Below are 24,469 nucleotides of genomic sequence, written 5' to 3'. Positions count from 1 at the left end.
ACATCTTATCAGGGCCATTTTCTTTATTAGTTTTATTGCAAATTGTCTTGAGTCTATTGACTCCTAGAGCATGAAGCCACATCCAGCTAAGTCTTAGAAGCTGAAAACGAAAGGAGATGCAGCTGTTTCTCTCTGGAGCATTCATGGGGTAATAATAGTAACAATAAGGGGAAGGAAAATAGAGCAGTTTCATTGTGACATTTTTTAGAAAGTAAGGATTCCATTGAATATAAAATGGTAATTGATTTTAGGCACTTGGATGGACTAATGTTTGATTTTAATAGAGTCATTTTCTGAGAAGTGCAGAAAAAGCTGTGTCAAGAGGGAGCAACCCTCACTTTGTATAGAGAGGTGCTGCTGAGTAGAAGTGCTGAAGTCCTTTATTTAAATAGGAATAATTATATTACACAGGAAACTTGGATTTGAAAGCAGTTCCTCTGATACATTCCTCTTCAGGAGTAATTATCTGCTGCATTCACCAAAGCCCAAAGGCTGTTCTCATATTGCATTGGTTCATCTGCATTATGGCTAAAATTAAAACAAAGGGAGACAAATAAGAAAGGATGTAAAACTGCCAAATGCCACGTCTAAAACAAAGTCCTTTCCACCAAGATGGAAGGTAAAATGCCTTTTAGAGTGAACATCTGATGTAGATGTAGGTAAAATCCAAATAAGAGAATAATAATGCTGCACTTGGCTTCTCACCATGTGATTTCCCCTCACTGCTTTGCACCTTCTGCTTTTCATGGGGTTTCCATCATATCCAAGAAGCTCTCATCAAAACCTTTCCTGTGGACAGCATTCACCAGGAAAGACTGGAAGACTTCTCTGGCCAAAGCAGAGAGTTGCTTCTGCTGCTGAGGTGGAGGCTCATTTGCAGTCAGCCTGCTTCATTTGTCTTCTTCCTGACCATAAAATGTTGCACAGAGCAGATGAGACATTGCCTTCATGGAAGTCAGATCTTCTCTAGGAAGGCTAACATCACTTTACCTTCCATGCAAAACAAATCCATAATTAAATGATGCTTTAAATGCTCAGACTGTTGTGGTTTCCTTCTTATGAAAATGAAGTTCATTTGGTCGATTCCACGGGAACTGACTCACAAAGGCTTCCATAACCTTGCAAGGAACTTCTCTGTATGGTCAAGAGCAGCATGGCCCTTAATTTGGATCCATGAATCTCCTAAGGAAGGCCAGCAGAATCAGGTGAGTGAAGATAAAAGCCTCTGTGCATGAATTAAGACAGGACTGGCTAATGCTCCCTCTTAAGTAGTAAGTGGACATTTCCCCCCTGAAGTTTCTCTAAACAGAAAAGGATTCACATTAATGTGCATGTGTAGTGGTGGGTAAAGGTGTTTGATTACTGTAGAACAGATCACTTAAATCATCTCATCTTTCAGGCAGCGTGCTCAATCTGTGGGGGCAAGGAGAATCAGTTCCTTGCACCCATTGCAGTCCTGCAGTGGTGCAAGGACCACAGTGTGCTCCTCAGCCACATGGTGCTGTGAAAGCCTACATCATCTCTAGAGCCAAAGGAAGAAAAAGGGAACAAGATGGTTTGAAAAAACAACCACCCTCAGACAAAAATAAAGGCATGGAAGCCAGCAGGTGGCATGGGGTTCCCATGGTGCAAATATGCTTAGATTGCTCGGGTGAAAGCAGAAGAAGAAGGAGCTGGAGGCAGGATTGGGAATGCACAGCACCCTGCTGTGTGCCCCAGCTTGATGGAGGAGGGGGTCACACTAGGCACCTCTGTAGGCAGCAGGGCTGGGAACACTTCAGAAGAAGCAGTTCTGCCTAGAAGTTCAATGTTGTTACCCTCGGTCACAGCCTCAGTCAGTCTCCTTTTGCTTATACAAGAACCCTGGGGCTGAAGGCAAAAGGCTTGGATTTAGTGTGGTAAAAGCATGTTGCTGTTCTACCTGCACACAGAAAAGGATGCTCAGGAAGAAACTATTGCCACTATTCAGGCAATCCACACTGTGCTACATCTGGCAAATAGAATGGCTGCAAGTAAGAAAGTGCTGAGCTGGCTGACAATTGGATTTAATTTGGTTTCATTTGCTTTATAGGCTCTCTGTATAGTCATAGAATAGTTTTGGCTGGGAGGGACCTTTCAATGTCATCTTACCATGGGCAGCTTGTTATCAACTCAGCCAAGTTGCTCAGAGTTTCATCCAACCTGACCTTGAATGTTTCCAGGGATAGGGCATCCACAACTTCTCTGGGCAACCTGTTTCAGTTTTTTGTCACCCTCATTGTAAAAACCAGAATTCTGTCTTATATCTAATCTAAATCTACCCTCTTTTAGTTTAAAACCATTTTCCCTTGCTCTGTTGCAACAGGCCCTACTAAAAAGTCTGTCCCCATCTTTCTTATGGGCCTCCCTTAGGTACTGGAAGGTGCCCAAAGGTCTCCCTGGAGCCTTCTCTTCTCCAGTTAATCACCCCAACTCTTTCAGCCTACCTTCAGGAGAGGTGCCCCAGCCCTGACCGTCTTTGTGGCCCTCCCCTGGACTGACTCCAACATCATCCTTATGTTGGGGACCCCAGAGCAATCAATCTAACAAGCTGCTGAAAAAACACCAAATGAAAGTTCCCATCATTCCTGCAACTCCAGACAAAACTGGACTTGAAGAATTCCAGCCTCTCCCATGATCCAATTAAAAGGAAATAAAATGAGAAGTCCCTTGCCACAGCAGGAGTTGCCAGCATGCTTCTACTGCTGCCCAGAAGCACTTACCATGAATTCCGAGATAACAGCAGAAGAATGGGCAGTACCATCAGCCCAGGGACTTCCTCCAGTGATTGCTCCTGCAAAGTTCACACTCGTGGAGGAATGCATTGATTTTCTATTAGAAGAGTTCAACCTCATTTATTTCCTCTGGAATGGATATAAAATAGCCACTTTTAAGGTCAATAGAAAAGAAAACCACTTTCTGTCCCATTCTGCAGTTAGAAAGTCCACTGAAATCTGCTTAAGGCTGACCACTTTTTTCCATGTGAGTTCTCTTTCACTTGTAGTTGCTTTTGTAGCTCTTCTTTTGAGCCCATCTGGCTTGAGGAAGGGCACAAAACAGGACTCTTGCCTTTCATCATCATTTATCTTAAACCTAGAAATGAGCATGTAGGCTTTACCAACGCCTGTCCAAGGACAGCTTGCTATCAACTTAGAGAAATTAAAGCAACATAACTAATTTGGTTAGAGTAGGGTACAGTCATTTCACATGTTAAACAGAGCAATTTATTTGCATACAGGGACAGTCCACCCCATTGCAACAGCATTCAGCCTATGTTGTACTGATAACATCACAACTTCACTGGCATAATTGAATAAAGTCCATGTGGAAGTTAAGCCTGAAGAAATCATATCACATCCTAAAGGGTTACTGTATTTTGTCACACCTCCCTACAACATGGTAAGACATAAGAACTGCTTAAATTCCTGTTGTAAATTTTCATGAGTTTCTCAAGAATTTTGTGAACTGCTCTAGCTTTACATCTGTGAGCACAGCAACACGTTAGGTGACATGAAAAAAACTTCAAGGTACTATAGTAGGAGAGAAAAAGCTTAAATATGCAAGCTGAACATCCTCCAAATACCTACAGAGAAGGTGAGGATTTTTAACTATCAGACAATTTCAATCTCATGATTTTGTGATTTCTTGTGCATGATGGATGTTTAAAAAGCCATCAAAACCATTGTCCTTAGTGAAAACAGGTGGGATTCATTGACTAAACTCATCAAAGGTGCTGTGGAGTATCTGAACCATCTGCATAGGGCTGGCAGACTTAACACACTCACCCAGACCTGTGCTGCTCCATAGCAGCAGCTTTAAGCCAAGTGGGTACTCTGCAGTGTCCCATTTGAGACTCCACAGTTACAGACAGAAAGCTGGATCCCACTCTAGCAGTTTTCCAAGTGTGAAAAACTTGCCCACTCGCAGTCCTGAGCTGTGCTGTGATGTAGCATCTCTGGATGCTCTCCACTGGCACTCAGTGCAGTGGCTACAGCCATAACCCAAGGAAGTAAAAGCACTTCCTCCTTCTAGCCCTGCGTGAAAAGGAGAGGCAGCCATGGCAAATGCAAACACAGCTCAGGTTTAGCACAGGCAGCACCTGCCTGACCATCCCTGGGGGCTGTTCCTGCAAGGTGAACCTCACACCACTGTGGTCACCCTCGCCACCTCCACATCCTGCCATCTCTTTGGTCTGGTGGCCCTCTGAGGAACCACAGAGGCCACACCTTGACTGTGAGGCCACCTGACAATTAAGGCTAAGGAAGACAGTCACCCGAATTTGTTTTCCTTAAAAGTAGTATCCAAATCCAGCCCTTTGAAGATGAGAAGAGCAGGGCGTCTTTCCTGTAGTGATTTTCCTAAATCATAAAGCCAAGTGTCTTCCTCACACTGCAAGAAGCCTTGATGGAAATAATGCAACTGCAACCCAGCACTGAGTAAGCAGCTCACACCAATACCTTCCTTTCACATTTCTTAGTATTGTATTTTTTCCACTGTTACAGCAAAAGGTATTTTCATGTAATTAAACATGTAATATATTTTCTACAATTTCTATGTTTTTTATAATTACAGAATTAGAAGACTTACACTCTAGAATGCATTTCCATAATTTATCCATTCACAGATAATCAAGCTATCTATTGCATACCTTTATGCTCGAATATATTACATACCAGCAATAATACAACAGCTGAGGTGATTTTGCACACACCCACTCCAGCAATAAACATCTTGACCCATGTAAAAAAGCCTCCAGAGCTGTCAATTATCTGACATTTAAAAGGCAGGGTACAGGACAAAAGGCTTGGCTAGAGAACTGATTGCAGGCATAAAGAGCTTGGTATGCTCAGATGACTGTACAATCAGATGCCAAGGAAGGTGTTCAGCAACTCCAGGCGAGCTATTTTTTTTGGTCCTCTGAATTCATGCAATAAATGTCACTAGCAGGAGATGCAATGCCTGCACTGTTGAGCAGCCTTGCTCACCAGTCCTTTTATCTATTGTCACCTAGAGTACAGAAACGTTGGGTTGCTCCTGAGTTTTCTTCTGGAGTGAAACAACTCTTTTGGAAAGAAAACCCAGTTGCTCAAGAGTCACTCCCAAAGAGCAGCATGAACAAGGTTCAACCAGTCTTGGCTTCCTTTGCTGGATACAAACATGCAAAACTCTCCCAGCAGTCTCTGATCCCTCAAATGTCACATCCCCTTTTGTTTCATGCTTTTAATTCCAGTGGATTGCGAGAACACCCTAGTGCCTAAATTACTTCAGATTTTTGAACTGACAACCAAGCAAACATAGAGAATAAGTCTTATGGCCATGGCTACCCCACGTGGGGTGAGGGGAGGTGCATGGCCAAGCACAGGGAGGAAAACCAAAGGTTTCTAAAGACTCTTCCTCTAGAAGTAACTTGCTCCATTTTGGAAACTGGTGTTATCTGCAGAGGGGCCGCTCTGCACGTGGACATGTACAGACACTGTGGGTTTGCTGTGGCCCCTGAAGGCTCACAGCATCCACGAGCACTTCTCCAATGCCAAGAAAGTGTCAAAGTTGACAAGAAACAAAGCAGATTTTAGACAAGAAAAGTGACCCTTCTTGGCAGCTGACAAGTGTCCAGGGTGGGGTTTAACATACGAAAGTGTCAACAGACAGGCTTCCCGCTCCTGAGTCATTAGGAGTTGAATTTTAATAATTTGCTGCTTCTGCTCTACAATGCCCTTGCAGTTCTCTAATGCTCCAGTCCTTCCCTGTCCCTGCAAGTCATCCTATTTCTCCTCTCCATCCCACACACTCATTCTCAGCAGGCTTCTGGCTCAGTATGTCTGTGATACATCCAAATAGACTGGTTGACCTGGTGGTTTTCCTCATCACTTGTGACTTTGGGCTCCTTTCAAATCAGTCCTGTGCTGATGAAGCATAGACAACTTTATGACACAAACTCTTTATGATCCTGCAGGAATTGAATTTTCTTTCTTTAAAGCATTAAAAAAAATAAATCAGAGAAGGCCGTGTAAAGTAACCATGGAGCTGCCAGACACAGTGTTTAATTTAATCCCTCCTTTGTCACTAGTTTGCTATGCAATCCCTGCCCGTGGGCACACAACTCCTCTGTGATGCTGCTCTCTCTAGAGGAACTAGCAGATAACAGGGATTATCTGTTGGTGTAACACTCTTCAAGATGTAGGAAAGAAAAGAAGATGCAAAGGATGTGCCACCAAAAATTTGCCACAATGGTCAGACAATTGTGAGCCAGCCCCTGGGATAACCAGTGCCTGCCTGCAGCCCGGCATGAGTGAGTGAGTGGGAAGTGTTCGGGATGGCTGTTGGAGGCATGTGGTACAGGAGAAGGGCATGGGCTTCCTCACACAGCACCTGCATGTCCTGCACCTGGGGACTGCACTTAAGGATTTGTTACCTGAACAAGCAATTAAGGAAAAAATAAAATTTAAAAAATACATACCTTTTAAAGATTCCTATTTTTTGTTACCCCAGGCCCCTCTTCCCAGAGCGCGCCACAAGAAAGGATGGCCCCGACTCCGCTCTCATTTTAAAATGCTTCTTTTTATTTCAGTGGTTGTACATTGGGTGAATGAATTTAACGTCACAACAGAAATAGAATGGCTATTTAACAGACCACTAGTAATTATATATGCTGGAAAAGAGTGAATGGAGGGGTTTCTCTTAACTGTTACTGAAATATTTATTGTACGTGTCGTCAATTATGCTGGATGAGAGAGGCAAACAAAAAGGTATTTTGGTGAGGTGCTGTATCCTTTGAAGAAAAAAAGCACTGAGACATCTCAAGTCACTTGAAACCATGTCCCAGCTACAGTATTTACTGTCTCTGTGTTGGCCCATCTCATGGTTCTTTTAGGGGGGGTTATATTTCTTGTTGTATTTTTTTTTAATTAAACAAAGCATTTAAAATTTAATAATTTTCATTAGACTTTTTTTTTTTTAAATATAAACAAAGTTTTGGCAAATAATATTTATACAGAAAAATAGTTTTAGATCTTCCCAAATTTTGAAATAGTCTATAAAATTACTTTATAAATAAATAAAATGCAGAATCTGTTGTACATGTATTTGCACATCTCTGTAATTGCCTCCTTACTGTTAGCATAGGTTTGTACTTGTACAGTTTTCAGGAATATTACAAAGTCATAAAGTCGGAAAGTGGATCTCTTATTAAAAATACATTTTCTCTTTTTGTCTGTCAGTTTATCTGGATGAAAGACCTGATGTATCTGAAGCTTCGTCATCCATGGGCAAAAAATAGTAATATTGGATTAATTGTAAAAAACATAGAATAACAGTAATTTTGAAACATAAAAAGTTCACACAAAATGATGTCTTGAAGAGTTATCTACATAAAATATTTAAACATGGATAATTTACCATTTAGTATTATACAATAAGCTACCCAAATGCCTAAATTAACTATTATAAAAAAATAAAAACAACTTTGACAGATATAGGCAAGTTGCAGTGTCAACTACCTAGTTATAATGACTGAGAAAGTCTACAAATATTAGTGTTTTAATAGTATATAATGGTGATACCTTAACTGCTAAATAACAAGTTAAGATACGTTATTTTTCCACAAATTAAACTAACGCAACGTTACAAGCACTATGTTAATTTTACAACCAAATTGTGATTATTTCTTTTCTTTCGGATGATCAAATCTCCAGCTTTATATATAAATAGATAGTAATTAGACATCGGACAAACAAGATTTAGCCTGGAAAATAATTCCCTAGACAAATAATAATATGGTTAGTGCCTTCAGTCGTTCAGAACAGGCAGTGCTGCCAAAGTTTAAAATAGTTTACAATCAATCTGAAGAGGTTAAGTTAAAATACTGCAATCACTAGTAATGTCCACGTAGAAAACTTATGCTGCAAACAATTATACATAATATCCACTTATAACAGCTGTCTTGCTTTTTTAAACAATAATTTAAAAACTATGTCATTTATGTGATATATGTGCAACATATAAAATGTGAAATATGAAATATTTGGTACAATAGTGCTTGAAACAAATCTCAAATCAAACAAATGAAATTTTAATTATACATATATAATTACCTTGTAAATCAACAAAGTATTTAAAAAAGTAAACAACATTAAAATCTGCTTCATCCATATATATGTATGTATGTATATATAACATGTATATAATTGTATTAAAGATATCTTCATACTTTTGTGACATAAAATATGTTTTTAAAGGAAAACAATTAAAAGAACTATTTTTTCTCCACTCTAATCTGGTTACAATCTTATAATCCAATTAAAAAAATGCAAATACAGTAATGATTTAATAAACTGAATCTCATTCTACATTCTTAGTGTTCAGTTAATAGCCTAGATTAAAGTCACCTATGAAGTCTCAGTGACTCAACTGAATTTTAATTAAATTAGAATATCATACAATCTCTTCATCTACAGCCTTTTTTTTGCCTTTTCATTTCTTATTTTGGTCTTGGTTTTTTTTTTTTTGCTTTGTTTGATTTTACATTTCTAGAAATTACTTCTTAACAGCTTGGATCTTTTTGGTAACCTGACTATGAGTTTCAAAGATTATTCACGTCCGATGAGATTTGACTGTTGGCATCAGGCTCATTTTCATCAAGTCTGATGTGACAAAATTTAGGCACTTCTGCAAAGTCTATTTTAAAAACATTATAAATATACTCGTAAAATAATATTCTCAAGACTTTGTTCTTTTGGGGATTGAAAGGGGTATGAAGTTCATACTGTGCAAAATTTTTAAAATTTTCTTCTGCTATTCTGCTATGATTCAAATGCAACTTCTCCATACAAGTCAAACACCAACCATGTGCATCTAAAGACTTTGTGCTTTACTTTGGACTTCTGGCTAAAAATATCAGATTGGCAGGATGATGTGCAGGACACCGGGCTGCGTTTCACCTCCTCTGTCTTGGAATCAACTCACCAAGGGAGCAAAACCAAGATTTTTTTTTTAACTGAGAAGAAAACCCCGAATCATAGTTTGGGTGAAAATTAAACCTGCAACTGGGGAAAGTTTTTAGTCAATGCAATTCAATTATTGCTGAGCTCGAAAGATTCATAAACACGGAATCTCACGAGACTAACTGATCTGGACCATTTTCGTTAGGTGTAGTTATGGAGAAACGACAATATTTGCAATAATTAAACTATGCTTAGAAAATCTTTAAAACTAAATGTTATCCTTTATGTCTTGAAACATCACAGCTGGTATCAGGTAGTTAACTATTTTAGGTTGGAGTATAGTAAGCATACCATATTTAATATTCATATATGACATAGCAGCACTAGCTTTTTTGAGTTTTTGATTTGTCCATAAGAACAAATTCTTGACTTAGCATGCAGTTTGTGGCAACTCTAGAGAGGAGGAGACGGGGTAGTATGTACAGTAGCCGTGCTTGGCCGTCCGCAGGGAGGCTTCGTGACACTCCGTCCCGCTCCTGCCGGCTATTTCAGGATTATCTGTGGAGAGAAAGGCAAAGCGTGATCGCGCTTTTAGGTGACGCGGGGACAGCAGTGCGCCCAGCCGGCCTGCGCTGGCCTCACTGGGCTCAGGCACAGCTCACACGGGACAGTGTCCTGTGTGGGACAGTGCCTCATGTGGGACAGCATCCCCTGTGGGACAGCATCCCGTATGGGACAGCATCCCCTGTGGGACAGCATCCCGTATGGGACAGCATCCCCTGTGGGACAGCATCCCGTATGGGACAGCACCCTGCGTCCTCAGGCTGCCTGGGAGGCGTTTGTCTCACACACCTGGTTGTCATCCCCTGGACACGTGTGCATGAGAACACACAGAGGGGGTACTTTATGTGCCAAAACACTGGAGGGCAGTGCTGAATCCAGTGCCTGGCTGTAGGTGGGTGTGCATCCTCAGTGCCCTGCCTATCAGCGGAGGTGGAAGCCCTGCACCTCCCAAAGGAGCTCAAAGAGCATCTGTGCCTGGGGCGGTTCTCAGCTCCCCCTGTGCGCCCAGAAAGTCAGGAATGACCAGGGGAAACAGTGGAGGCAGGGCTCCTTGCCACTAACAAGCAAAAAGATGTACTGGGCTGGGTGTTTTCATGAAGCAAAAAAGTGTCCTTTCAAGGCACTTCTAGCAGCTGCTTATTCCCTAAAAACATTAACTGCAGATCAGTGAACTTGAGAGGTTTTCTCACGCTTCCTTATGGCAAGGATTCCAGGGGGATTACCATAGTGGTACTTCTGTGCATCTAACTGGTCACTAACCTTGCTGCTTTACCTTCATGGTGTCTCAAATGGAGGGTGAAAAAATAATTTTACAGGTGTATTTTACTTGTGCTTCCAATATTGCAAAGGTTAAATGCACAGTGTGCTCAGCAACCAACTCTACCTGCTCACAGTATTGGAAAATGGTTCAGATTTCCATCACCTGCCTGATATGGCTCAGTGAAAGTGATATCAAAAGGCAGAGGTGTGATATTTTATCACACCATTGCTGTCCTGTGCTCCAGACTTAAGCATCAGTCAAGGAATTAAGAGTGTATTGCCTGCTCTTCCTGTTTCATTTGGCACTTGGCATATTTTTAAGCTGTATCTGCAGGTGGTATGCAAGGCAGTCATGATAGCACTTGGACCTACTTGTATATTATGAAGCTAGACCACTGCTTAATGCAATATTTATATTAAAAGGGGGGGGGGAAATGGTGTTTGGAAGGTAACTTAAGCAACATACTACCTCTGACATACACACCACCGAAAAGAAACACACTCGGCTCTGCATGGCAGGCGCTCGTCCCAGTCCCCTCCCATCGCCCCCCTGCTCCTCACAGCTGCACTGCCTCCCTCCCTGTACACAGGCACCATCTCCCTGACCCCAGCGACCTTGCCAGCAAGCCAAAAAGCCACCTTTGATTGCCATCAGCTCTGGAAATCTGGTGACACGTGAGGCCCTGTTGTAATGACACTGTACAAACACCTGCTGCTCCAAAGGACTTCACATCTAAATACATCATGCACACAACAAGGACATATATTTTTAATGAACTTCCACCCATTGTGAGTTTGTTAGCTTATCGCCTATCTTCTGTTTCCTTTTGAAATAACAAAGAAATACCTTTGCTCAAATAATACAGCCCTGTCTGTGATAACCCTGGTCCAGCTCCAGCACAGGGATTTGACAATATGTATAAAAAACACAGCCATGCTGAAAATAAGAAATGACCAAGATTTTCAGCCCTGGTATTTTTAGCATGTTTTAATGTTACAACCCAACATTAATGTAACTATTAAAGCAGCTTTAGTTACACTGGGTTAGCCATAATCACACAAGTGTATTTAAAGGATCCTAAGGTCTCACTTAATGGAACATAACCTGAAACTTAGTAAGTTTTTTACTCAGTAAAATCCCAGAATTTCAGACACTACAGCTGACTACATCGTCTGCCAACTTTTGAGGGCATAAACTTGCATTTCCTATAGCTTTTTCTCCCCAAGTACAGGAAGACAGGTAACTGCTCCTTGTGCCAAGATTACTTTGGTCAAACAGCCCCACAAGACCGGTGTTCACAGTTCCCCCAAAATGTGTGACAGAGAAGACAGAGGGCCTAATCTCAGGCTGTCTCCCAGGAAAATGGCAGAACTTATTCCTGGCACCCAAGTGCCACTCATCCTGCTGCATGCCAGGCAGGACAGTGGGGTCCTGGGCAGTGTGAAAGGGCAGGGACCCCTTCTCTTCCCAGCCCTGGTGAGTGGCAAAGCCCAAGGTAAGGACTTCACTGCTGTGTCCCTACTCCTGCCTTTTCTCTCCTCCTGTCAAAACTCAGGAAAACAGCAGACAATGTGAACACTTTCTTTTCTGTGCAAGCATGTCCTGTTTAGGGGTTGCAGGTGCCAGAGGAGCAGCTGGAGCTCTTGCTGCCAGTGGCTGTGGAGCTGGCTTGCTCCCACCACATCATCCTCGATGTGCCGCCCCGGTACAAGGGCCGTAACTAGGGCATGTTGCACCCAGCTATTTCTAGTACATGTAGGAGTCCTCCTAGGAAAAAACCCTCAAGTCTCTCCTTCAGAACAAGCTTCTCCAGTGCAGCATCACAGAACTCAGGAGCTACATTTCTTTTTTAACCTTAGCCACAAAGTGTAAAACGTCTCCTGCAGTCTTTAATTACATGTTCACACCCTGTTTCTCAAAAGATATCACAACTCTGCCACAGCTACATACACAGGCATCAGCTTCTGCCACTGTTTTTTTTTCGCTGTGTCTGACAGAGAAACATAAAATGCTAAACTACTTTACATGGAAAACACACTGTGAACCTCTCCTGTTTAATCTACAAATGAAGTAATAAACTGTGATGGAAGGCAGAGGTTATCTAAGTCTGCATCGCTGCTAATTGCTCCATCACTTGCATGCTGAAAAAGGAGAAGCTGTACTGGAGTAGGGACATCCCTGCAAGCACTTTCTACAGAGTCTGCACTCCCCTTGTTACTTGTAAATAGGTCCAGCCATGTTCACGTTCACTACTCTTTGAAGAATTACATCTCAAATGCACATATCTATGACTTGTTGTATTTGCTCAGGTACTATTATAACATTATACTTCACAGCACCAGGATGCAATGTCATGACACTTTTACCAGAGTATATATAAGAAAAAACCCTGAAAAACAAGATTATACAAATACAGGTCAAGCATGGGAAAGCATTTGCTCCTTCTCTGAATGGTTAAGAACCACAGGTGTGGATACAGACATGCCAGAAAACACACCTTCTGCTGCTGCAGTAAAAGATCTAATAAGACTAATTCTAGTATAAGCATTTTGAGTCTTGAGTAGTACAGAAGATTTAATAACAGAAAAGGGCATTTTTTTGAGGTAATCACAAAGGTACCCTCTCCATCATCTTCTTTCTTGGTACATGTTTGAAGTGGCAGAAAGCTGTCTACCTTTTAGATTAAAATCATTCCTACTGTGCCAATGACAGTTAAGAGACCTCACTGAAACTAGTAACACAACGAGTGAACCTAAATTTCTGCAAACTGCTTTCTAAATTCACTACTCAAATTTTTCCAGCTCTTTAGAGGTGACATTTTCAGCTCCTAAATGTCAATTCTTTCCTACCAGAGCATGGCCTCTTTTAGACCTTTACCTTCAGGACTTCTGAGTGATCCTGGTGGTCATTAAGCCCCTTGTGCAACACAGAACATCCCGAAATTCAGGGTTGCTCATAAGGGTGATACAGTTCTGCAGTGTCATCCAGGGGAATGACAACCAAAAGAGATATTATTGCCACTGGTTTCAGCTTCTCACCAACTACCAGGGCAGATAAATCTATTTGGGAGTTCCTCTCAGACCCGGCAAAGGTGGCTGTGATCAGTCATTGGCTCAAGACTCAAAAAGTAAACTGGAAGTCTTTTTAAATTAAAGTAGAAATTCCATTTTTGTGAACTCTTTTCTGACACCCAGGTTACTGCTTTCCTTGATATATGGAATTGACCAAATTACAGAGAATCGTGACTAGGCTCTAGGAATTACAAGAACAGTGTTTGGCTTGAGATTTTCTGTTTTGAAGCTACAATTCACAAAGCTTCTTTATAGTCTCTGACTTAAATTCATTTTCCAGTTCCAGATTTATTATACAATGATGAATACAGAAAATTTACCATTCTGCATGAATTCAGTGTACATGAACTCTCGTTCAACTAAAGACCTGTCACAGTGGATCAGCAGAAAACATGACTTTGCATCTACCACTGACATGTTTCTTTTTCAGAAGTTTTGAAATTATTACTCCAAAACACTGTGTGCTTTATAAGCCCTAATATATTTTGAGAAGATGTTAAGACTGTATTTGATCTTTACATTACAAAGCACTTACCCCTTCAAAAATTAACTCAGACATAGCAAACATTCTGGTCTGCCCAGCCTTCCATTTTGAAAGCAGTGTAGTAACAGGAGTTTCTCATAAACAGGATTTATCTCAGAGCATTTCAGACATGAATGCCTCAGCCAGTCACCCATTTTACATCTTCCTAGGCTACCTCAGGCAACTTATTTTAGCACGAGACAGATTATCAACTCATGATGCTTTTTTGCCCTCCACCAAATGAAAGAGTCTGTGGTGAACAGTTTGCACCAAGGTATTTAACTTTTGAACACCTGGGTCAGGATAGATGAACCCTTCCAAGTGACATTTTCTGTTTGCATGTTTTTCACAAGAGTAGCAGACTGGTCAGATATATCTGGGGTATACATTAAAAATGACAGATATTTTCAGACAGCCGGCTCATATCAGGCTGTCTCATAACTTCTCCCTCTTTCTAAAAATAAAAGTAACACCAAGTATTTCTTCCTTATGACAAGGAACCCAAGACTATTTATATTTCCCCATGCCTTTGGGAAATGCCTCCGTGTCTTTATTTTTCATTTTCTCTTAGAATGTTTTCTTGTGGCATGCGGCTTGTTCCTTTTCTTCAAAATAAATAACTTTTCTTTTTTTCTTTTTTTTTTTAATTAGTAGTGGAGAAAGATGAGTAAATGTTCAGACACTTACTGAAAGTAATCCCTATTGTATCAGTTATGCCTGGTCTTATTTAATTTTTACATAGCCTTACAGATGGACTTTTCTACCTCCTTTCCCCCATAAATTCTGCAGCAGCACCTCCATGGAGCACCATCCCAAACATTCTACTTGCCCACACCAGGGCTCCCACCAACACTGTCCCATGGGATAGGTTTTGCCCCTGTCTGAACCACTGACAGCTGAGCCAGCTCCAACTCTTGCTTGCATTAAATGCAGCCTGGACTTTTTCCTTTCCTTTGCTCCCCTGAAACCTTGTTCTCATTTCCAGCATATTATCATTTAATGGATATGTGCTTTGTTTTATTCACTAACCATGGTCCTCTCTTCAATCCAGGGCTGAAGGAGGATTTTCCCTTATTGCTTTTCCATTAATCCAGTTCAGGCCCAATATATTTGTCTACTTTGCTCATCAATAAGATGACCTCTGATTTGAACACAGCCAGTGAGATGTCTGGGCCACAGATGGCTGCCTGGCCATCCAGGGTCTAATATGGGGGCATCAGGTGTTTCCTGAGGGATGGAGGTCCTATTGCCTTGGCCTTCTCATAGCCCATTCCCTCACATGGTAATTCTGGTGCCCTGTGCCATTCTCTCTTTTCTTCCCTAAATCTGAGTGTGCCCAGTTTTGCCTGTCCCATTTGTTGATGATATGCCTCTGGAAATGGTTGTGGGTCAGATGTCCACGCTGAAGTGGACACATCTGCTTGCACATTTTCATTCCATCCGGCACAAGCTGTTGGCCATCAGAGTGTCATAAAGCTGACAAAGACCTTGTCTGAATAAAACTCTTCATGATGATCTAAAAAAAAAAGTTCAAGGCAATCATGGGATCCCAAAGGGTTCAAGAGTTCAGCAGCACCATTTTTCTCATTTAATTGTCACAAGGTCCTGAGAGAAGAGACCAAAGCCACCTGTGCTGCCAACTCCTTAGCTTGCTTATGAGCTTCAATAGGTATTTACTCAAGTAGTAATGTACAATATTTAAGTTGAACTTAATAAGTATTTACTCACTCTGGAGAAACAGAGGATTACTTGGTTTAGAAATGAAAGCAAGCTGGCTTTATTTATTCTTCTTTTAAGTAATAAATAATGCAGTGCTAAAAATTGATCATAACATACGCTAATATATTCTACCAAAATCTATTTTTAACTCATTGCAGAGGCAGCAGACAGACTATACAGAAGTGAGAAAACCACTGCTGTAGTATTTTAGGAGCACCCATACAGTGGCTGTTTTGGATAGCCACTCAATTTTACCTCCCAGCAGGTCTGAGCTACCGCAATAATCTGTATTTTTCACTTCTTACTTTTAGGTAGTTTTCCTCCTCTTCTTGAATTTTAGAAACTACCAGAATAGGCTTGCACAGAGAAACTGAAAGCACAAATGAGTGAAAGCCAAGCACAAGTTGTGCATTATCTGTGGAAGTGTTCATATTTCTCTTGCAGGGGTGTTATTTCTCCACCCCAGCATCCTCACTTAGCCTTTTTTTTTTTTTTTAAGAAAACCTGCTTTGCATTTTCCTTTTAGACACCAAGCATGCCCACATCATGCCACATGAGGCTGCCAATACACATACAGCCTCCTTTTTAGGCCAAGGCACCACTGCAAACAGAGCACAGCTGGCACATTTGCAGACTCCTCAGCAGATATCACCACTCTGAAACCTATCCTCTCCCAAAACCTGACACTCCAGTTCAGACTCCCTTCAAAGCAAGAGACAACCTCCAGAACTAAACTTGAACACAGAAAAGGACCAAATTTATGTTCATCAAGGTTACTCGAGTCAGTTTTATAAAACTCATATACTGATAACTTCTCTGAGGAAACCTGAACCTTCCTGACTTTTGACTACTTACCACTTCCTTAATTTTCCTCTTATCTGATTACTCTCACATAAACAGACACGCATACCAGTGTGTGCCATGGCAGGTAATATTGCACCAAAAATGAAGTCAGGCAAGTTGGCAAATTTTTGTGTCCAGCTGAAAGTCACAAGAGATACAATCATCAAAACTAAATATATGGATGCTTCTAGTGCAGCCTCCTGCACACTCAAAGCCAAAGACTGGCATTTCTAGTAGGCAATAAATCATACACCAAGATAAAAATATCATCTTTGTTTAATTCAAGGGAAAGTACTTGGAGCACCTAGAGATATCCAGATACAATTATTTTAAAGGACAGGATCCCAGACAAGTACATCTGGAGCTCCACACTGCTCTGTGTTGTTAAAATTTTATGATGGAAAAACCCGGAATCACATGGAGCTGTGTGTATAAAGCATGGAACAAACTCATTTTCCCCCAAATGCCTACAAAATTAGTGGACCTCAGAAATAATTTCCTATGTTTAAATAACAAATATATGCCCCAAAAGACTTCTACTCCCCTTGTCAAAGTATCAGTTGTAATCAACTGATTAGTAATCAGTATCAGTAATTTCTTTTTATGTTCTTGAATGCAAGAACATAAAAAGAAATTATCATATCAAACATCAACAGTTTTTCTTTAAATTTCTATAACAGGGAAGGGAAATCTGTTTGGATTTCTGTTATATAAAAGAATGAAGCCTTTGCTTACTGCTGGTATTGTGTGACACTGCCATCTAGCAGGATACCAGAGGAAGTCAGGTTTTAGTCCTATACAGGGGAGAGGGGTATGATGGGAGAATTTCTAAAAAAAACCCCAAAATACAGCAGGGATTTTTCCATTTCTTCCCCACTGCTTTCTTGTATATGCACATGCAATCTAAAGTTCCATATACAAGCCTGCTGGAACTTTTTATCATCTACAAAGAAACAACATACTATGTTAAGAGGCCAAAAAATGATTAAAACAAAGACCCAGTAAAGTCTGCATGAAACTAAAATAGAGTTTCATTACATTTTCCAGGGAAATCTTTTCATTTTGCTTCTCTGGTGCCTTAGAAAATAGTTTTGCCACTTCTTTTGTACCATCAGTTGTTTCAAGACAGTTCAAAGGATGTTTTCTTGACACTGTATAGGATTTGCAGTGGGCTTTAATACTGGAAACTCTGAACTGAGTCTGTGAGTCCCAGCTACTTACCTGTGTCAGATGAAATAACTTGAGTGAGATGAGGCTTGTGATTCTTGTGTGTCTAGCATGAAAGAAGCAGCAAGCAGTTTATGTTTGCCCTTCCTACTGTGATAAGTTATTGCTACTTAAATACCTTCTCTAGAGAAATGATTCCTCATGATCAAGGGTCACTTAGGTTTGTTTTTCCAGCCTGGTGCAGGTACAAAGCAAGATGGTCAGTCCTTAGGGGGGCTCACTAGATGCCCAACACTGTTCTCCTCTGAGCTGGCACCCTGAAAGTACTCCCTCTGATAATGTGTCTGAGGATGGAACCTGTTCCTCTGTCTCCTTTCTGGACTTTTCCAAGCCAGAGTCAAATCACTCTTTCTGTTGTTGGAATGGAATTTTCTATAGGAGCATTTGACTTGGAATTTAATGGAATTTTTAGACCAAAACTTTCAGCCAGAAAAAAAACTGAAACAAAATGAAAACTATTTAGATACTCATTATTCCCAGAAGAAGTGCTTTCCTATCTGTTCCCTCAGAAACTGCAATTAAAGATTTTCTAGGAATTTTGCGTAGGCTCTTATTTGTAATGGTCTTGTATGCTGGCACTAAGGATGTAAATAACATTTGTTTCCACTTCCCACCTTCTTTCTCAAAAGCTTGCTTTTAAAAACAACAACAAAAAAAGTCCATTTCCTACTATTTACCAGATTTTTCAAGTAATTTTCTCAGCATATTGCTACTTTTCAGGTTTCCATGAGGAAGAAAGGGAACGTGAGACAGTAAAAGCCTTGTCAGCAGTGCTATGGGCAGCTCTCTGCCCTGCCAGACAGCCTCCTGGGGTTACAGAGGAATGGAGAGGAAGCCCTGCTGGGGGACACCAAGGAACATTTGCATGAGGGAGCAACTCATGACTGCTTTCTGCAGAAGGGGAGATCACCTCGAGTCAGTGCCCCCTGAGACATTCTGGTCTGAGAACAATGTGCCTCCCTTGGGAGTGCTGCTGCCTTTGCAGGCACCTTGGCAAGGAGAGGGGCTCTGTTGCTGCATGTCCTGGCTCTGCTCCTCCCTGACAAAGCCACCACACATGTTGTCCCAAGTCCCAAAAGTTCGGCATGTTTGTATTTTACTCTATGTTAACTAGTTTTTGAATTCTGGGGCAAATATTTTAATTGTCCTTTTGTTTGTGACACTCAAAACATAACTATTTTTATTTTTGCTTCATTGTATTCTAACAGATTTTGACAGAACTGAAGGCTACTGAATGATTTCATAATTAATATCTGCATAATTTCCACCTAATTTAGTGCAAATGCTGATGCATAATTTAAAGCAGCTGTGCCAGACAATCACAAGCCTTAGGATGAGACAGCCTGTTGATCTTTTATTTCTTTTTAGACACAGGCTCTAAGTATTTTTCTTTTGGATATGTTCTTTACTATTTCCTTCTTGATAAAAGGTCATATAATCAGTAGAATAATGTCACGGAATAACATCTTTGAGCAGCATTCTCTATTATGCTATTTTTATACTATCAGTCTCTGCCCATTTTCATTGGTACAAAAAATAAAGCCATGAACTGTTCTGAACTGATGTGATGTGAACAAGACTCATATTTCTAGGAATTTGGTATATGTCCTCTAATAACCAGGAGCTATGGAAACACTCACTGAACCTGAGGACACAGATTAGGACACAGAAATGCTGGTGTCTTAACCCCCTGCCACACTCACTGAGGGGACACAGCCCAGTCAGTAAGCCAACAAAGCCTGGAGATCCCTTCATGTGGTCACCAGCTGCAGGCCTGGATCATGTGCTCACAGGGGTTTAGTACCACTTGGGCTAAGGGCTAATGTCTCCTGCCTGTCATCCCAGTGCCAGCTCAGAAGTAGGTGTGCAAATTTGTCTGTAGGTCCTGTACCGCATCTGCCAAGCTTGTGAAAATGTCTTGGAGACTTGCAGACTTCCAAGGTTATCTTAGGACAATCTCAAATGTCACCAGACACATGTTTAGGCAACTGAACCAAGCCCTGTGAGACTCTTGAAGGACAAACCAGGCTACTCTCCAGATTTCATCTGACTGGGCTGATAAACTTCACAGTCTACAATGGGTACTTAAACTTGTATCTTGCATGTAGACACCCATACTTAGACACCAACACTTAAGTGTCCTAATTTTGGGCTGAGTTCTACTCCTCTAATCCTTGTAGGACTCACCAAGATAAATATATATAAAGAGAACAGAAGTGAGGCTTTCTAATTTAGAAATTTAAAGCCCCACAAGGAGGTGTTTGCCATTATTTAAAACTGAGCTTCAGCTCCAAAAGTCAGAATAACATCTCTCTCAAATAATGTCAGGATAAACCATCCTCTGTTAAATTACCTTTGGTGTGCAGGGTGGAGGAAGTCACATTTGTCTGCATTTCCATTAATAGAAACATCCTTATCTCCAAATAGGCTCTATCTAATCTTTCCCCAAGTTTCTAATCCTGTATTTTCAAACAGCAAAACAAGAAGAGAAAAAAACCTTCCAAAATAACTTTCCTTAAGATCGATGACTTTTATATCATCCTGAAATTGCAGCACTGTACATTCTTAGACTAAAAAACAGTCAGTAAATATTGCTCTTTGCCTCTACAACCCCCTGAAAGGAGGTGGCAACAAGGTGGGGATTGGTCTCTTCTCCCAAGTAAGAAGTGATAGGATGAGAGAAAATCACCTCAAGCTGTACCAGGGGAGGTTTAGATTGGATATTAGGCAACATTTCTTCATGGAAAGGGTTGTCAAACACTGAAACCATGCCTAAAGCAGTCACTGTCCCTGGAGGTTTTTAAAAGACTGCTGCATTTAGGGGCATGGTTTAGTGGTGAACTTGGCAGTCTTGAGTTAATAGCTGGACTTTATCTTAGGGGTTTTTGCCCAACCTAAATGATTCTATGATTCTACCTGAGCATGAAGCTCAGCAGGCAAATTTCCTTTCTTGCTTGAGTACTGCTAGGCCACCAGCTGAAGGAGTAACAAAAGCTTTGTTAAAGATCTCTGAAGTACATATTCACACACAAAGACTGTATTAATATTTCAAGTAGGACATCCTCTGTACCTCTATCCACACGCAAGCACTAGAGGGAGCTAGGACCAAACCCTCTGTATTCACGTCCTAACGCTGCTTCTCACCATCACTTTCACAAGGTTTCAAAGTTTGCTCCAAGAAAATGCTGTCAGCATCCCCAAACAACTGAACTGAAAGTTTGCCAAGCATCTGCTGCTGAAGTGGGGTTAAGTCGCTGAGGCTTCAAGCCCCACCCTGGCAGGAATGGCTGGAACAATTGTGAAGAGTAGAAGGAAAAGGGGAAGGGCCTTTTACCTCTGACCAGTCATGCTGCTGGACATGAACCTTTCGCTACCTTTCACTGGAAAGCTGGAGTCCCCTCCCCTCCATTCCCTCTCACCACAGCCTGGCAGCTACAGTAAGTGGGGCATTTTGCTGCAGCCTGTTTGCATTGCACTACACCAAAGCAATTCCTTTCCCCTCTAAACTACACTGCAAGAAAATTATTTTTAAAACCTAACCTTTGTAAGTCAGAAAATGCAAAATTTTCCATATGCTCTTAACAGGTGTCACCCTGCGCAGATGTACACAGCACATTCAGCCTTTAAGTCTGCACAATCTTCTCATGTGCCTCGTGCCAAACGTTGAACACACAATGCCAGAGCTGCTGGCCAGGCACGATAGACAGTGTGTGCCAGTGCAGGTGTATTTTGAGCTCTTACTCATGGTATTTTCTGAAAGAAAGGATATACAGAAGACATGAGACATAGTGACTTTTTTTTCAAAATAGACACTGACAGCACATACTAAATAATTTACTGCACCCAACGGAGTTATTATGTTTTATTAGCCATCAGCTGAGACTCCAGAACTTTTGGGATGTTGACTTTTCCCTTCCACTTGTGATTCAGAGATACTGGGATCATCACACTCAATCCCAGGAAGACCTGCAATCTTTCCCCAGGTCAGAATACTTAACCAAATTATATTAAAATAAATTATTAAGCCCTGATAAAACTTTCTTTTCATGCCTGGAATAGTGAGGAGAAGCCGTGGGAGCTGAAATGGGACAAGCTGAAGGCTTCAGGTTGCAAAAAAACTATGGTAGAGACACTGGAAAGAGGAAACTGTACCTTGCAGATATGTAAAGCAGTGTGGCAGACTAGAAAAGGAAATCTTATCTGGTTGGGAATAAAAAAAGTCCTTTTCTGAAATGCTCAGGAGAGTTGAAACCCACACAAGATGACACAAAGAATGCTACAACCATGAACAAAGTCATGCTAATTACCAAGTTATTAACCTGCTCCTGCAATGTTTCTTGGGCTAAAGAAATAATGAGAATTGGAGCCACAGAATTACTGTGGGGCTTTCCTGGCATTGTAGCTTTGTCTCCAATCTTAGGATGTTGTAAATAAACAGAAAACTTGGAGTTTTGTCTCTTAAGAAGGAGAATGAAATACTACTGCTTTCCCTACTTTGAAATACATGGCTTTTTAACAGTAGCTTTTAGAGACTTTAATTACTAAAACAAAGACAGGAGAGAGAAAAAAGAAGACTGTGATGGCCCATGCTGCAGAAGCCAATAAGTTCATGAGGTGGGACTCATCTCCTCCATGTGCAATGGTGCAGAACTTTGGTAGCACAGCTACATTCATTCTGCAGGCAAGAGACAGAGGCAAGACCCTCCAGGGCAATTTTCCCTTACACAGTCCTAACACAGACTTCCAAAAAAGCAGATGATCTAGATGCCAAACTTACAAATGGCTACAGTAAAACAAGTGAAAACCCACCCTCCTGTTAAACCATCCATGAATTTCAGCATGGAATTTTATGTATACACACACACACACATATATATGAAACTAGATAAATACAGACACTTTCTACAATTCCTGTTACATTTAAAATGCTATAATCCTTCAATGCAAACAAAATCTGCACTGGGAAAGAAGGGGCTCTACCTGCCATCCTGATGGATCAGGAAGAGCATTAAGGCACACCTTTGTCTTCTCAGTTACTTGCATGAAAGTATTCCCATTAACTTAAAAAAAAAATACTGCTTACTGGTCCTTTTGTAGGCATCCATGTATTTATTCTACCTTCAGTCCCAGTCAGCCTCCCTGAGGAGGAGTGACTGGGACTGAAGGAGTGCAGGTGGTGGAGCTGCCCCAGCTGCATTCCTGTGCTGGAGTCCCAGGGTCCCTGGCTCAACCTCTCCCCAAACCATCCCATTTTCTCTTAGCTCCTTAGCATCTTCAACTCCCTCTGTCACCACTTTGAGATCACAAAACTACACTGGATACCACCAAACAATTTTCTGCTGGTAGACACTGTTTTGGGAAGGACTGTGTAATGCACCATTTGCCTGCTGCACCTTCATCCTTAACCCCAACATTTTTCACAAGCTAGCTCTCAGAAAAGTAAACACAATACAACAATCCTCTTTTGATGAAAATGCTAGAAGGAAAAACATCACAATGTTGGCAAACAAACCTTAAAAACCCCAAAGAAAATGGACTGGTTTGTATTTCTTTAAGAAAGTAGGATGTATTTCAGAGGTAGTATATTTTTCCTAAATTATTAAAAATAAACTCTTGCAGCAAGTTCTGTTTTACCATGAGATACCTCAATAGTTTTGGGAATGCCAGTAAAAAAAACAAACCTGTTAGTATATCGTTATTAAGCAAAACATTTTCACATATTTCTTTTTAGGTCCTTGGCAAGTGGAGGGGAAGGAGCCAACAGGACAGCATTTCTACTGGGTCTGCAACACCTTGTCAATCTGTCCAGGAGCAACACAAGGAAAGATACTGGGGACATAGCCCTTTGGCTTCTTCTGAGCAAATCTGCTTGTTTGCTTTTCCATCTGACCTCTCAGAACCTGAGGGAACACATCTCAGGTGGAAGTGCCTGAGCATGGTCCCAGAGTGAGAGAAAATCCAGAGTGACCCAACAGCTGTGCAAATTCCTCTCTCAGCACATCAGGGTGGGAACCACTCCTGCAGAGGATTCAAAGCTACACACCCAGGGCTGCAATAGATTTGTCTACCCTGGGAGTTAGGTCCTACAGGAGGAGGGGAAACCCAACCAAAATGAAAACTGCCATTAACGTAAACTGCAGAAGAAGAGGAGAAAGTCATCATCTTTCCTAGCCTACCTAAGACAATAATCCTTGGGGTTCTTCTTATCAGTATTCTTCCTTAGGGAAATATAACTCCCAGGTAAAAGATACACTTTCAAATATAAAGCAGGCATAGTCATAAATATCTTCATTGCTGTTTTGGTCATTAGTATTTACACAAAATATTAAATTTTTTTTTTCCAGCTGCCTTGTCCTGCTTGTGATTTTTTGACAGCTTCCATGCTAACAAATTAGTCACTTCCACACCTCATGGAGAAGGCTACATTAACACACCTGAATGTTTGGAACCTGCGATGGATCTTCCTTTTGAACTTAGGAGTTAATAATAGACTTTTGTAAGTAGTCCAGTGCTACGTTGATTCTAACTCCAGCTGGGTTAATTACACAATAATTAGGTACAAACATCGCAACACAAAACACAGCTACATCATTATTTGCAACAAATGTTAACTCTAAATAAGTGCAACCTGTCCCACAAACACTTGCTATAAACGACTTAAAAATAAAAGTAAAATTTGATGGGGTAAACACAGAAATTAAAAAAAAAAATTCTCTGTGAGAATTTTTTTTGTTAAAAAAAAATAAAATAAAAATCTCAGCACTCATTTAGAGTTCAGGATCTTGTGAAAGAAAGCTTTAAAAGG

General features: G+C 40.9%; 1 protein-coding gene and 1 long non-coding RNA gene across 9 annotated transcripts in view; one reads left to right on the top strand and one right to left on the bottom strand.

Moving 5' to 3' along the window:
• On the top strand, positions 1–24,453 carry LOC127059170 (uncharacterized). Its single transcript, XR_007776721.1, has 3 exons — positions 1–1,205; positions 23,396–23,904; positions 24,009–24,453. It is a non-coding gene; the product is annotated as an uncharacterized LOC127059170 (long non-coding RNA).
• MBNL2 (muscleblind like splicing regulator 2) overlaps positions 6,558–24,469 on the bottom strand; it is a 106,100-nt gene continuing 88,188 nt past the window's right edge. For all 8 annotated transcript variants that reach the window (XM_050970232.1, XM_050969954.1, XM_050970017.1 and 5 more), the window contains one exon: positions 6,558–9,515. In XM_050970232.1, the coding sequence (XP_050826189.1) occupies positions 9,388–9,515 (128 nt within the window). In that variant the 3' untranslated portion in view covers positions 6,558–9,387. The remainder of the gene's footprint in view (positions 9,516–24,469) is intronic.

This window comes from Serinus canaria, chromosome 1 (assembly GCF_022539315.1).
Source record: "Serinus canaria isolate serCan28SL12 chromosome 1, serCan2020, whole genome shotgun sequence".
Lineage (NCBI taxonomy): Eukaryota > Metazoa > Chordata > Aves > Passeriformes > Fringillidae > Serinus > Serinus canaria.
Note: the sequence above shows the minus strand (reverse complement) of the source record. Positions and strands in the feature narration are given on the sequence as shown.